The 16,889-nt window shown below is 37.4% G+C and overlaps 1 protein-coding gene across 1 annotated transcript in view; it reads right to left on the reverse strand.

Annotated features, from left to right (window-relative positions):
* The window catches only part of LOC150081819 (RIMS-binding protein 2-like), a 1,020,459-nt gene that overhangs the window by 192,387 nt on the left and 811,183 nt on the right, over positions 1 to 16,889 (reverse strand). Inside the window, exon 21 of the mRNA XM_090380329.1 lies at positions 582 to 936. Coding sequence (XP_090236455.1) covers positions 582 to 936 — 355 coding nt within the window. The remainder of the gene's footprint in view (positions 1 to 581; positions 937 to 16,889) is intronic.

Genomic DNA, 16,889 nt, shown 5'->3' on the forward strand with positions numbered 1-16,889 from the left:
GTCAGCTTAGTCTTGTTAGATATTAATTCTATTAAGGTTATTATTATATTAAAACCACTGTTATACCATGTGAAAATGAATAATATACAGGGTGTTTCAAAATTATGTATACACACTTTAAAAAGTTATATTTAATGAACAATATGGGCCAATTTAATTCTCTTAAATTGAAAAAAGGGAAAAAAGGGTAAAAAAAGAGGAGGGGTCATGCTGTTAGTTTGACTATGTGGAACAAGGAGATGCTCTCTCTCTCTCTCTCTCTGACCAGATGTTGCTTGTAGATTCATGTAGTACCATTTGTACAAAGGACAACTGAAGGGAAAAATGCAAACTTCATAGTTTTCCTTTTTCAAAAAACAATACACGTCTGCATGTGTTAAATTTTATGCCAAATATTCTCATACTATGGTATGCTTTTATAAATATGAATATACTGTATATGAAAAGAAATTTAAATTTTTGTCACATTTATGAGTTTTTTTGTACTCTACAGATTAACTTGAAAAATTAATTTCCCAATTATCCCAGATAATCATAAATCTACTGCAAATAAAAATTTTAAAAAATTCATCCCCACTTACCTATTGAAGGAATACATTTATGAGCAGAAGAATAAATTTCTTTGTTGCTTGTACTGCCATTGGCATCAATCACCACTTGCACTGCTGAACCATGGTGCTGTTCTCTTATATGCCTCTTCTTGAAAGACGGTGTATTAGGTTCAATGGCTGTGCTTCTATGATTCCACGCATTCTGTCGGTTTTGAGCAACCAACGGTAATGGACAACTTTGATGTTGATTAACTTCATGGCAAATGACTGGTTTAACCTGGGATATATGCAATATTGCTTCATTACACTTATTTTGTGATTGCTGTCTAGTGAATTCATTCCTGTTGCTTTCTGCTTTTCTCATAACTTGCAATTTTGTTTTATTCTGCAATATTGATGCATTCATTAAGCACAAAAAAAAAGCAACAACTTAAACATAATTCAACACAATAACACAACAATTATGATTTATAATTTCATGTCCAATGATGGAATGAGAAATACTAATGAGAAATTAGTAGTAATTGTCGGTTTATAAATAATTTTAAGTATATTAATTGACTAGAGATAAACTGATAATAATTAAAACTTTTTAAAGCTTGTAAAATTTTAAAAGTTTTTAAAACTTAAACATTAAAAATCTTAAATGAGTAACATAAGTTAAAACAATAATGATATATCAGATCATTTTTTTCTGAATTTTTCTTAATAGTACACTTTCTTTAATCAAGTTTTCAGGTTTTCTTTAGTCAGGTTTCTTTATATTCAGTGTTTATTTATCTTCAGAACCTACAGATATATTTCTGATTATAGAAAATTTCACAAAAAATATCATACAGGCAGCATAAATAAGTGGAAGACACTGAACTGCATGACAAGTAAGTATCAAATCATAGGTATTAACAAAATCACAAGCTTATTTTTGTAATTTAGAAAATTCTGAAAGAATGAGGGGGGGGGTAAAAATTAAAAGCACATATTGGAAAGAACTGGCCATAGCTCATCCTGCAATGTCTTCATCTGCAGCAAACCAATTAAAATTCAGAATATGGATCTTACATGAGTGGTTATGTATATCCCGTATCTGTAGAAATTCATGTACATTTATTCCATGTAGGGTTGAAGAAAGGATGCTTCCTTTCTCCAAGAAGTAGGAAGCAGAGGGCAGCAGTTGTTTATTGGCACAACAGCTGCTGTGGCATATAATATGCCTCTCATGGTTTGTTCTCTGAAGTCATCTTCTATCTTATTTTAGTTTACTTTAAGAAGTTTGGTTTACATATTTCATGGAGAAAAGTTTTTGCTGTCTATCTTTGGATACCAAAGATAGACAGCAAAAATTTTATTTTAGATAATCAAAGACTTCAGATACATTATTTCTATCACTGCCAACAGTGTTGTAATCTAAGTGTGTCTGGGATTTGGGTCAGTGACTTATGAGCTATTTTTCTTTCTTTGGTAAAGTAAAGTCTTGTATGTATAAATTGCATTATAAATGCAATTTATGTCATACACTGCACACTGTCAAGGGGAGGATCCTCTCTTCTGAGAAATTAGGCACGAGCAAGAAACGTTTACTATTAAGAAGTGTACTATTAGGAAGATATCATGTTAAGAGCTCAAATACATGAGCTCTTAACATGATATCTTCCCCATAAACTTTATGTAACAACTTATAACTTTCAGTTGGTGTTTTCTTTCATTTTGTTAGAAATTTGTGGTTTATTCTTTTTTCAATTCTTTTGTCTGTCATCTTTCTGGCAAACTCCAAAAATCTGAGGTTATGAAAACTCATCTCACTGCAAAGCAAATGAGTGTATTGGAACTTGGCAGAAAACTAGGAAAAGATTCAAGGTCAACTGTTGTGCCTTTGTTTCACAGGCGGCACAAAGGTACAGCAGTTGACCATGAATCTTTTCCTAGTTTGCCAAGTTCCAATACACTCATTTGCTTTGCAGTGAGACAAGTTTTCATTACCTCAGATTTTTGGAGTTTGCCAGAAAGATGACAGACAAAAGAATTGAAAAAAGAATAAGAAAAGAAAAAAGAATGAGTGTATTGGAACTTGGCAGAAAACTAGGAAAAGATTCAAGGTCAACTGTTGTGCCTTTGTTTCACAGGCGGCACAAAGGTACAGCAGTTGACCATGAATCTTTTCCTAGTTTGCCAAGTTCCAATACACTCATTTGCTTTGCAGTGAGACAAGTTTTCATTACCTCAGATTTTTGGAGTTTGCCAGAAAGATGACAGACAAAAGAATTGAAAAAAGAATAAACCACAAATTTCTAACAAAATGAAAGAAAACACCAACTGAAAGTTATAAGTTGTTACATAAAGTTTATGGGGAAGATATCATGTTAAGAGCTCATGTATTTGAATGGCATAAAAGAGTTTTAAAACAAATAGAGAATGTGAAAGATGATGAACCATCCAGCCATGCTGTATCCATGAACACTTATGAAAATGTGGAATGGGTAAGGACATTGATTAGAAGTGATCGTTGTTTAAGCATTAGAATTAGTTACATCAGAACTCAATACTCAATGAACAAAGAAACAGTAAGATAAATTTTAACTGAAAATTTAGGCATAAGAAAAGTGTGCACCAAGATGGCACCAAACATTTTGAATGAAGATCTAAGACTTTCATTCAAAAATTTTGAATGAAGATCCAGCCTTTCTGAATACTGTAATTATTTGCAACGAATCTTGGCTGTTACTGTATGACCCAAAATGGTTATACTGGAACAGGCATACCGAGAGCCATACTGAGTTTTAGGGTCATACTGACTGTTCCACAATGACTATACTGGAACAGTTAATATGATCCTAAAAGACAGTCAAAGCAATGGAAGACAAAACAATCCCCCAGACAAAAAAAAAAGCAAGAATGTCAAAATGAAAAATGAGAACCATTTCTTGTTTTCATTGATATTAAAGGATGTATTTTGGCTGGATACGTCCCACCAAATCAGACATTCTGTATTGAAGTTCTTCAGTGTAGTATGCTCAATCAAACAAACTATGCTGAAGTGTCCTGTATGAAAAAATGTGGAGGAGACCTGAATTCTGGAAGGATGATTGGATGCTCCATCAAGACAATGATCCAGCACACAACCCACTCTCTATTTGCCAGTTCCTGGGCAAAAAACAAATCCCTATATGTGAACATGCACCCTCTTCATTCAGATCTAGCCCACTGTGACATTTTTTCCGCTTCTCTAAACTGAAAAATGTTCTCAAGGGAATCCATTTTCAGTCCACTGAAGGCATTCAGAAAAAAACACTGAAGTGGTAAAAGGGCTTTACAGAAGATGACTTCCAGAAATGTTTCTGTGCTTGGAAGAAATATATGGATCAACTATTTGTGTGTGTGTGTGTGTGTGTGTGTGTGTGTGTGTGTGTGTGTGTGTGTGTGTGTGTGTGTGTGTGTGTGTGTGTGTGTGTGTGTGTGTGTGTGTGTGTGTGTGTGTGTGTTGGGTCCTTGAGGATGTTGCAGACATTCTCTCGGATATGCCAATCTGTGCTTGCTACCTGGGAGTCTAAAATGCTGATGGAACTGATATTCAAGTGACACTCAAGTCAGTGGACCTAATTTCGGTGGCAAAGTCCAGTCAGTCTGTGACAGGAAAATCCTCTGCTTGCACCTTCACAATAGTGGGACTGTTAGTAACCCTGGATATAACTCCCATGTGGAAGTCCTGAAATACAGCACCCAGCACACTGTGGATGACCATCCAGGTGCGAAACAACATAAGCAGGAGTTGAGCTGTGACGCCCACACCACATGGAAGAACACTGACAGTGTTCCCAGGCAATACTAGGGAATAGAGGACTCTCATCAACCAGTGCAATACTACCACTTTGTTTATTGGAGGCTTGAAATGGTGGATCCCATGTTTAGTCTCCAAGGCATAGCTCTGGTAAACCCTCCCCCACCTCTTCCATCATGCAGTATGATCGATATCTTTTGAGGTTATGATGGACATCATGACTAGATCCAATCTTCCTTACATTTTGAGAGTACAGCTCTAAAACATTGTTTGCAGGCCGGCCACTAGTTAGTACATTGGACCGAAAATATTGGTAACTCACTAGGAGGCTTTCGGATCAGCTAGTGTATAATCTCGCTGCCAGATAGTGACTGGAGGGAGTCTGAGTAGTGTATAATCTCGCTGCCTCTACTCTGCCAGACAGTGACTGCAGGAAGTCCGAGTAGTGTATAATCTCGCTGCCTCTATCTACTCTGCCAGATAGAAACTGGAGGGAGTCCAAGCAGTGTATATATGGGAGGCATTGTTGAGACCACATAATGTCAAGCTGAATATATTCTTACCATCTGTGTGCCATATCCAAAAATTTTCATTACTTCATGCAGCATGTCCATCCCCCATATTTTCTTACTATTGTATATACAACGAATTAGCATTAGAATTAGTAGAGGCACATGATGCAAGAAAGCAAGCTTATACATCATCAGCCAAAAAAACCCCCTTCCCATTTCACTGATCCATTCATACCAAATGTTTGTCTAGTTCTGCCTTGAATTTATTTAAGCTATCAACTTCCACAACAACAGATGAAAGTGTGTTCCAGCAATCAACTACCCGCTGGCTAAAGTCAAACTTCCGCACATCTATTCTACAAATGTCTTTCCTCAGTATGAACCTATGCCCCCTCAGGTTTGTAATCTGAGTAAGAGGAAGAATCCCATCAGCATTGAGCCTGCTCAATCCATTCAAGGCCTTATACACCTCAATCAGATCACCTCGTAGATGCCTAGTCTCCAGAAGATGCAATTTGCAGAACTTAAGCCTTCATTCATAAGAGCACCCCTTTGTTCCCTTCACCAGTGCCCTTCTCTATATTTGTTCTAGCAACTCTACATCCTTCCTAAAATGAGGCTTCCAGATCTGTGCGCAGTACTCACAGTGTGGCCCGACCATTGCCTTATACAAGGAGATAATCACCTCCTTATCCCTGCTTACAAAATTCCTGTATGTCATTGACAAGACCCGATGACCTACTCTGGCAACCTGTCTGCGCTGTTCAGAAAACTTCATATCTGACTGTGCACAATTACCCCCAGGTCTCTTTCATTCTCCACTACCCTGAGTGTAACACCACATAGTTGGTACATTTCTCTGGGGTTACTGCTACCCATATACAGTACTTTGTATTTGTCAATGTTAAACTTCAGTTGCCACTTCTCAGCCCATCTACCCAACTTTTCCAGATCCTTTTGCAACAGCATACTGTCATTACTGTTATTAACAACCTTGCCAACCTTTGTATCATCTGCAAACTTTGACATTAATCTTGATATACCTTCATCAATATCATTGATAAATATACAAAACAACAATGGGATCAACACCGAACCCTGAGGGGTACCACTAATAACATTAGTCCACGTAGAGCAGTACCCATTGATCACCACTCTCTGTCTTCTCCCACTCAACCATCCTTTTATCCATTGTAGCAACTTGCCCTTAATGCCATACTGTCAAATTGTCAAAGTAATAGAGCAAACTTATCTGCAAAAAGACCTAAACCTCTCAAATACCACCACTTTGCTTATTGGAGGCTTGAAATGGTGAAACCCATGTTTAGTCTCTAGAGCAAAGTTTCTGGCATCCCCCTCCCCCCCATACTTCTCCTTCAACCCATGCATGGTACTAAGTACTATAGGTTTTGATACCTTTCGTGTTTGGGGTTTTCATAAAAAAAAAAAAAACACTTCTCGTTTATTTCACAAATATATGTGATATTAATTCTAAACTTAATGATGTCCATTTCCACTTACAGTCTGTCAAACCCATTGTACTTTTTCTGACAGAATCTCAGTTATCAGTTGATAACCACTGCTCATTTCAATTGTCCGAATTCTTCGCTGTATGACGCCTTTATCTCACCTTACTCTCTGGCTTAAAATCTCTCTACCACATTCTGTCAAATTCATCTGTTGCCTCTATCATTCTCCAAACTCCACTAATCACTTGGAACTCCATAACCTAATTTCTTTGAAACTTGACTTTCTCCAGTCCAACTTTCCTAACAGTGAAGTCATTTTCCTCGATGATTTTAATGTTCACAACTCCAGCTGGCTTCCGTTTTCTAGTCACACAGACCGAGCTGGTCGAGATGCTGAGGCTTTTGCAATTACTAATGACCTCGCCTCGCACAGATTGTTCATTTTGCCAACCAGAATATCAGACAATCTGAGTATATGGTTGAGATGAGTGGTCATCTAGATCACAAATTGGTGATGGTCTCTTCTCCAATGGATCCTTACTCTCATGGGCATTCCCATCCTCTTGTTGTTTGGCATTACAAGAATGCAAAATGGGATGATCTGCGAGATTTCTTTTCTTCTTTTCCTTCATCTGATTACTGTTTCAAATCTTCTGATGTCAACATTTGCTCAGATTGTGTCATTGAAATTATTCTTGTACAGATGGAATCCTTTATTCCCACTCCATCTTAAAATCTCGTCAGTTGGATAAACCTTGGTTTTCCAATAAATGTGCTAACACTGTTCAAGAGAAGAATGTTGCATACCATAATTGACTTGTTTTCAATTCTTCCATTTCACTTTCTGCTTACACCAAAGCTAGCAACAATTGTAAAGCAATTATTAATCAAGGTTAAAGAGGTCTCAGACTCTGGTATTCATGATAAAGATAAAATTACTGTTTACTCCGGAGAAACAGAAAACAAATATACTGTAGGTAGAATCCTTTAATAAGGTAAACTAAACAAAAATGAACAAATTAAAACAGAAGCTTTCAAGTCAATGACTCTTCATCAGCTGAAAATACGTTGGTATGAAAACAAAGAATGCCCTGTCGTGGTTATGTTGAGGTAAAGCGTGGCACAACTGTAAGCAAAAATTACTGGTTGGAGCTAGATGTTTGTAGTTGTGATTGCAAAGCACATAGATGGGATGTGTGCCAACGTTCATCACAGTGGAAGATAACTGCCTCCATAATAGGATGAATACATGCTCTTTTATTGCGGTTAAAAGCACCATGGCAACCTGATATGTGGAGTGATTCTGGCCACAATCCTTGGTTGTAATTTCATGAGTGGTCAATGACTTCGATGTCACAGGGTGGGTCAAGATCATGCTGAGATGACCAATAATGCTCTGAGACCGCTGAGTGCTCTGCCAAGTGCAGGAAATGTGATACACCTTCTATCACATTTCCAGCTGTGACTGCGGTGGTTGTTACAGTGGGGAATCTAGCAGAAGACTCTGAGACTGGTTCTTAGAACATGGAGGGCAATCCAGTCTGCTGATTTGGAGCACTCGGCAGTCACAGAGCATTATTGGTCATCTCAGCACGATCTTGACCCAGGCCGTGACATCAGTCATCGACAACGTGAGAAATTATCACCAACAATTGTAGCTACAATCACTCCACATATCAGGTTGCCATGGTGCTTTTAACTGCAATAAAGGAGCACATATTCATCCTATTATAGAGGCAGTTATCCTCCAGTATAATGAAAATTGGCATGCACCCCATGTATGCACTTTGCAATCACAACTACAAACGTCTAGCTCCAACCAGTAATTGCTGCTTACACTTGTACCATGCTTTACCTCACATGACCACGACCAGATATTCTTTGTTTTCGTACTAACGTACTTTCAGCTGATGAAGAGTCACATTGACTTGAATGCTTCTGTTTTAATTTGTTTGTTTAGACTAAGGCGCATTTAGGGCTAGAGCCTCAAGCTGCGAACAAATTTAGACTATGTATATAAAGTGCTTAGCATCATAATACACAGCCATTTCTGTATAAACAGAAAATTTTTAAGGTGGCATCGTTTTAGGTTATATCTCATATTGTGAATACCTTCACAACGAGTTGCCATGATATTGCACTACTTCGAATAAGTAACGCTTCACCTAAGGAGAAGACTAGTGTTACTTATTCTCAGATAGGTACCACCACCCAGACAGCACTGTTTCAGGGCTATTTGGCCCTTCGTCAGTGAGTGGGTAGGTACCCAAGTGATGCAATGATGGCAAAAACAGTTATGAAGTATAACTCCACAATATGAGAGATGCCTGATGGTGTATGATGTATTTAGACTAAGGCGCATTGCATCACTTGGGTACCTACCCACTCACTGACGAAGGGCCAAATAGCCCTGAAACAGTGCTGTCTGGGTGGTGGTACCTATCTGAGAATAAGTAACACTAGTCTTCTCCTTAGGTGAAGCGTTACTTATTCGAAGTTTGTTTGTTTTTGCTTTAGTTTACCTTATTAAAGGATTATACCTAAAGTATATTTGTTTTCTGTTTCACCGGAGTAAACAGTAGTTTTACCTTTAGTTATTAATCAGACCAAACTAGATTTTGAACAGGCTAAGAGTAGAAAACTTGCTTCTTGTCCAAATGGTAGCCAAGCATTGTGGTCTCTTTGGCAAAAGTTGTGGCCAAAGCTATTGGCCACAACTTTTGCCCATCTCTGTTCTCACCTATGTCAAAACCAGATGGTTCTATTGCCACTCCAGCCAAGGATAAAGCTGACCTGCTAGCATCCCATTTTTCTTCCAACTTGTGTATTCATTTCAACGATCTTCAACTTCAATAATCTTGGAAAACCACCTCACACCATTCTCAATATGCTCCATTCAATGCCTCCTATGGTCTTCCATCAAAAGGATGTCAGAAGGATTTTGACTAATCTTGATGCTAAGAAAGTTCCAGGTCCTAATGGTACTTCTCCTCTCCTTCTCCAATATGTGCTCTTGAACTTATTCCTGTTCTGTTTCACTTTTCTCACTTTCTTATTCCAAAAGTGTTTTTCCTTCTGCTTTGAAATTTGCTCATATCCAGCCAGTTCCTAGAAAGGGCGACAAATCCATCCCGTCCAATTATTGTCCCATCACAATTACTTCTATTCTTTCTAGTAATGGAGAAATCAATTCACCACCAACTCTTAAGCTCTTGACATTTCAAAGGCTTTTGGTTGGTTTGGTATAAAGATCTTTTAAATAAGCTTTTATCTTATGGTTTGCCAACTGTTTTTTGCAATTGGGTATCGTATTTTCTCTCTTACTGCTCACTGAGGTTGATGGTAGATGGCTCTTTGTCTTCTAACTTTTCCACTAATGCTGTTGTTCTCCTCCAAGGTTTAGTTCCTTCTCCAAATTTTTTCCTGTTGTATATTAATGACCTTCTTTCACTGACTGGAAATGCTATCCATAGTTTTGCTCATGATAGCACTTGGATTCCAACCTCCCGAATATCCACTACCAATTCTGTAAATGCTGATCTCCAGTTAATTCTTTTAAAGATAACTAAGTTGATTTCAATCCTTCTAAAACTAAGTCCTGTCTTAAATCTCACAAAAATGAATATTCGATGACATTCCGATTTCTAGGCGAGATCATATATCTCTTTTAGGGATTATCCAACATCTAATTTCGCTCTCTCTCTCTTGGCATAAGAAAATCACAACTATTGCTTCTCCTGTGTCAAAAAAACTGGGTTTTCTCTTTCGCTCTCAACATTACTTTTCTTTCAAACAGCTGTTCGCTCTGTACAAATTTCAAATCAGCCCTACCATGGAATATAGTTCCCATATTATTATTATTATTATTATTATTATTAGCCATATGGTGCAAGGAAGCCTGAGGCTTATGCTGCACCAGCCAAAAAAAAATTCGGAGTTATCCCGAGAGAGAGAGAAGTAGCAGGGAATCACCAAAAAAGAGAAGAATGATGATATCCGGCTCAGGACCCTAGGTGTGCCAAGCCCATACTCACCAGAAGTGAGCCCCTGGGGTAAATATCTGGAACAGTGACCCTCTCTCAGGCTTCTAGATTCCATTCAAAAGAGGGCAGTTAGGTTAATTAATGACTCACCTCTAACAGGTCTCTCCACTCTGTCTCACAGACATTCTGTTTCTGCTGCAGCCTCTTCTATAGATACTTCCGTGGGCACTGTTCTTCTGAATTCGCTTCTATAATTCCTGCTCTCTCTTTCAAAGCAGTTCGAACATGTCCCACAACCAGTCAACATCCTTTTACTGTCCAACTTGAACCTCAGAGAACAAACTTTTCTTCTGCCTCATTTATTCATTCAACTTTTCTTTTCTGGAACATCCATCCTTCATACGGATTTCCAGAAAATCACAATCTACAGAAGTTCAAGCCTACTGTCAGCAAATATCTTTCATCTTCTCCACCTTCAACCCATGCATGGTACAAAGTACTACAGGTTCTAATACAATAAAAAAAATCCAAAAAAAAAAAAAAAACCCAATGCAACTGTTTTGTAGGGGATAGGGGATAACTTGTAAGATATGAAATATTTTATTATATTTATTTTATTGCAAGGGTGTCATTATTTAATGGCCATAGCTCGTATATCCTATTCTTAATCTGGAGAGAATTACCTTTTTCAAATTTGATATTTCTTTTGCAGGATCACTGTACTTTTGGCTTAATTTGAAAAATTTATTTTGAATTTGGTCTGCCTATTCCTGATCCACTGTCTCTTGCCAATAATTTTGATAATACATTTTATAGTCTGTATATTGTACTTTATTGCTCTGAGATATTAAGACCTGCTGTCATTTTCGCCACACCATCTGCCCCTTCATTCTCCTTGATTCCAATATGAATAGGAATCTAACAAAATTTTATGTTTGGTTCCATCTGGCAAGCTTATCCAGTATACTCTGAATTTGTCTCAGGAGTGGGTTTTTGCAGTCAGTACAGTGTTGCAAAGTATGCATTACACTTAGAGAATCTGTAAAAACCAGACAAACATTTAATTGCATTAGACCATATTTGGTTAAGGGATAATTGCATTTTTTGTAGTTCTAGTGTATAATTGCTCTAATAGCATTAGCATTAGTAGAGGCATCTGATGCAAGAAAGTAACACCTTAAGTAAGATGCGTACACCATCTGCAAAAACAAAAAAAAAAAAAACACTTCCAATTTCAACCATTCATTCGTTCTGAAAGTTTGTCCAGTTCATCATTGAATTTATTTAAGCTATCAACATCCAAAATGACAATTTGTTCTAGCAATCAACTACCCGCTAGCTAAAGGAAAATTTCCACATAACTATTCTACAACTGTCTTTACACAATTTCAATTTATGCCCTCTCAGGTTCGTAATCTAAGCAAGAAGAAGAATCCCATCAGCATTGAGCTTGCTCAAACCATTTAAGGCGTTATACACCACAATCAGATCACCTCACAGGTGCCTAGTCTCCAGACACTGCAATTTGCAGAATGTAAACTTTTCTTGTTAAAAGCGCCCCCACTGTTCACCTTCATCATCAATCTTGTTGCCCTTCTCTGTACTTGTTCTAGAAACTCTACATTCTTCCTAAAATGAGGCCTTCACATCTGTGTTTGCAGTATTCAAGGCAAAGGCATGGCCTGGCCATTGCTTTATATAAAAGGATAATCAACTCCTTATCCCAGCTACCAAAATTCCTGCAAATTCCTACTCTTTAACTTCAGTTGCCACCTCTCAGCCCATCTGCCCAACTTTTATAGATCCTGTTGCAGTAGCATAACCGTCATTACTGTCATTAACAAACCTGCTAATCTATGTATCCTCTGAAAACGTGGACATTAAGTCTGATATACTTTCATCAATATCATTGATAAATATACAAAACAACAATGGACTCAACACACAACCATTCCACTAATAACATTAGGCCGTGAAGAGCAGTGTCCACTGATTACAATCCTCTGTCTTCTCCCACTCAACTATCCTTTTATCCATTGTAGGAACTTGCTCTTAATGCCACACTGCTCCAATTTGTACAGTAGTCTTCCATGTGCAACAGTATCAAAAGCTTTCCTTAAATGCAAGTAAATGATATCAAAATGATTTGTTGTATACAGTTCCTTTGTGACCACATCATAGTATCCAATTAAATTGGTCAGACAAGACTTTACCATTAATAAGCACATGCCATGTCTTAATTATTACTGTAGTTTGTGTAGATGTCCTGCAATAATTCTTTAACCAGTGACACCATTATTTTCCACAGAACAGAAGTTAAAATAACAGGTCTGTAATAACTCATGTCACCCTTTGATCCCCCTTTGTGAATTGGAGATATCTTTGCAAATCTACAGTCTGTAAGGAACTCTCCTGAGTCCAAGGACCAGAAAGGATGCTCTCATAATTATGGCTAAGGGTTTACTTACTTGTTTTACTATCTCCTTTAATATAACTGGATAGATCCCATCCACACGAGGTGCCTTTCTTATGTTTAACTTCAACAATTTCTCATCCACTTTACTCTCAGTTATTACAAAATTATTTACCTCCCTGTTAGAGTTTAATAAGCTTCTTCCTCCACTTCTCAACACAACTCCTCATGTGTTAATGTACATGCAAAATACTCATTCCGTTTGTTAGCTGTCTGAGCAGGATCATCAACAGTGGAACCATCGATATCAAGTGGACCAATCTGATTCATCACCTTCCTTCTAGAGTTTATATACATAGAGTATATATTCATCAAAGTTTATATACATAGAGTATATAAACTTTGATGAAGTAGTTAAATATCCTAGGACCCACTGCTTTATGTACCATCATTGTTATTATTTTTATGTTAATTTTAATTTTACTTAATTTCAGGTAATCTGCTTTTACCTTGCAGGCATTCTCAAATTTTTCCATGGTAATTACACATGACAGGTCAGCACCCCACCCAATACACTGAAAAAAAAAAAAAAAAAAAAAAAAAAAGAAAAAAGATATACAATGGATTTCGGTTATTTGGGCCACCGGTTAATCGGGGCAGCCATTTATTTGGGGCAAATCTTAAAAAACAGAACTCAATTGAGAAAACAGCCAGGTTTTACTTTGCTTAATTGGGACAACATGCCGTTTAATCAGTGCTGGAGACCACAGCACTGGAGATTACCATATGATTGTCTCTGACCATCCTTCGTGGTTCGGTCAGATTTCTGGAGGTGAATGAATCACAACCAATAAACAATTAGCAGTCACCTGTTTATTGGGCTTTTCTGCTAGTGCAATCTATCATAAATGGATAGTAAATTCGATCTTATTGAATTTGCGATAATACTGACAGCTGGAATTCTGTGGGTTATTTATGGTGAAATGTGTTTATACTTCCATGGCATCTACAATCATATAAAAAAATTAATTTTCAGAATCTTCTCTTCATTCCTATTTTTAAAGATTCGTAACTTTTTACTCCGTTGCATGTATCGTGTTACTTCCAATTTGTGTGTGCTGTGTTCTTTGATTGCTTATCTTTTTACTGTTTTAAATTTTAACCCCCACCCACAAATGTCAGTGACTATAAATGTCAACTAGTTAGTATGTACATATTACAGAATGTATTAATTATTCGTATTATCTCTTATATTCTTCGATTTTCATGTACCATTTAACTTTTTAATTGGTAAGGTAATAAAGAGTAAATTTGTGCTTAATATATCTTTCCTTTTATAGCCTGTGGATAATATTCCTCCTATTTCTGCTAATTAGAATCGCTGTTTAATAGAATTAAAATTCAATTCACAAACATGATCACAATGACCGGCATTTACTACATATCATGTGGTGAATGGTACTTTACTATGGTGAGTCCATCGTAACATGATTTGATTGTATAGTGAACCAATTGTAAGGTGGGGGGGGGTCCATTGTATTTTTAGCTATTTATGCGAAACTTCAGATAACTGGGGCAGCCGCTTAATCGGGGTAAAATCCCAAATAACCAGAATCGACTGTATATACATTTTTCTATATTTCATTATGGTTGCTGAGTATTTCTGCTATACCTAGTAGTGCTTCAGATCCATAACACAATTTAATAATTTAATACTTTTTCTAACTTGCTTGGTCTTTCAGTAATGTCATTATATCCTATCATTTTTATTAATATTATTCTGTATATATATATATATATTAAAGGGGCCTCAAATTTAAATAAGGCGGGGGGGGGCTCTTTCATCCTTAATTCGGCCCTGCCAGTACCTATCATCAAATCATGCTGCTGCTGCCGCCGCCAAATTTTTATCCTGGATCTGGGGTTCTTGTGTATTATGCATAGAGGCCAAATGTTTCCATTTCATTATATTCTTCTTCCTGATAAGTCAAAATCAACTTACAATCACATGTTCTGATTAATTCAACAGAAATTTCAGATTTGGCGGAAAGCAGAACAAATTATCAGAAAGTTAGTGAAGTCAATGGTGAGATTAGCATTTGTTTCTTTGGAGGAAGCTAGGGAAGGAATCACTCGAGAATGTGCACTGTCAGAATATTCTTCATATGAGAAGTGCGAAGTTTTTATAAAATACTTCGACACAAATTGGATTGGACCCACTGCTCAATTTTCACCCATTATTGTTTTTTTTTTTTTTTTATGAAAACCACAAACACAAGAGGTATTAGAACCTATAGTACGTAGTACCATGCTTGGGTTGGAGGTTGAGAAGACGAGAGAAGATATTTATTTACATTAGACTTAAACTTCTGTAGACTGTAATTTTCAGGCAATACGTAAGAAGGAAGGTTGTTCCAGAAAACGGCAGTTGAATGAATAAATGAGGAAGATGAAAAGTTGGTTCTGTGAGTTTGAAGATGGACAGTAAATGGGTGTTGGCTGGTTGCAGCATGTGTTCGGACTGTTTTTAAAGGGAATGTGGGAATTACAGAAGCCAATTCAGAAGAATAGTGCCCATGGAAATATCTGTAGAAAAGGCATGCAACAGAAACAGTATGTCTAGGAGATAGTGAGTGAACAGACTCTATTAGAGATGTGTCATTAATTAACCTAACTGCTCTCTTCTGAATGGAATCTAGAAGCCTGAGGGAGGTTTTGGGGGCACCGCCTCAGATGTGGGAACAATATTCCATGGTAGGGTGGATTTGCGATTTGTAGAGTGAACAGCTGTTTGGAAGACAAGTAATGCCGAGATCGAAAGAGAAAACCAAGTTTTTTAGATGCAGAGGAACCAATATTTATAATGTGCTCAAAGATTGCCAGGAGAGATTAGAAGTCGGGGTAATCCCCAAAAGAGATATATCAACTTTCCTAGAAATCAGAGTGTCACCAAAGATAAGCATAGGAGCAGAAGAATCCTTTTTGCAAGATATACCACAAGACTGAGTTTTAGAAGGAATGAAATCAACTAAATTGTCTTTGCCCCACTGGAGAATTACCTGGAGATTGGCATTTAAGGAACAGGTAGCAGATTTTCGAGAAGTTGAAGCTGATTGAGAATGGCAAGTTTTCTCAAAATGGATAGTGGAATGCAATGTGCTATCATTGGCAAAACTATGGATAGGATTTTCAGTCAATGGAAGAAGGTCATTAATATACAAGAGGAAAAGAGTGCGGGAAAGATCTGAACCTTGGGGGACAACGGCATTAGTGGAGAAGTTAGAAGACACAGAGCCATCTACCATCACCCTCAGTGAGTGAACAGAGAGAAAACTGGATAACCAATTGCAAAAAACAGTTGGCAAACCAACCATAAGATGGAAGCTTGTTTAGAAGACCTTTATGCCAAACACGATTGAAAGGCTTTCAGGTGTCAAAAACAACTGCTTGTGTTTCACCGAACTTTTCCATTGAATTTGTCCATAAATTGGTAACATAAGCAGAATATCACCATTGGATCAACGCTGATTGAATCCATACTGGCAATCGTTGATCAGACGGAAGGTTTCTAGGTAGTTTAAGAATTGCCAGTTAATTGATTTCTCGATTACTTTAGAAAGAGTAGAAGTAATTGCAATGGGACAGTAATTGGATGGGAGGGGTTTGTCACCCTTTTTAGAACTGGCTGGATATGAGCAAATTTCCAAGCAGAAGGAAAAACACCTTTGGAATAAGAAAGTGAAAAAAGGCGGCAAAGAATAGGAGTAAGTTCGGAAGCACAGGTTTTGAGAACAAGTGGAGAAATACCATCGGAACCTGGAGCTTTCTTAGCATCAAGATTCTTCAAAATCCTTCTGATATCCTTTTGACGGAAGACCACAGGCGGAATTGAATGGAGCATGTTGGGAATGGTGGAAGGTGTTTTACCAAGATCATTAATACGTGAGTTGGAAGAAAAATTGGATGCTAGCAGGTTAGCTTTATCCTTGGCTGAATGACAACAGAACCATCTGGTTTTGACAGAGGTGGGAGCAGAGATGGGCAAAAGCGGCCAATAGCTTTGGCAAGAGACCAGAATGCTTGGCTACCATTAGGGGTAGAAGCAAGTTTTTTACTCTTAGCCTGTTCAAAATCTATTTTTCACTGATTAATTACTGCTTTACAATTGTTGCAAACTTTGGTGTAGGCA

This window comes from Mastigoproctus giganteus, chromosome 8, assembly GCF_048544385.1.
Source record: "Mastigoproctus giganteus isolate SK-2022 chromosome 8, ASM4854438v1, whole genome shotgun sequence".
In the NCBI taxonomy this organism is placed as follows: domain Eukaryota; kingdom Metazoa; phylum Arthropoda; class Arachnida; order Uropygi; family Thelyphonidae; genus Mastigoproctus; species Mastigoproctus giganteus.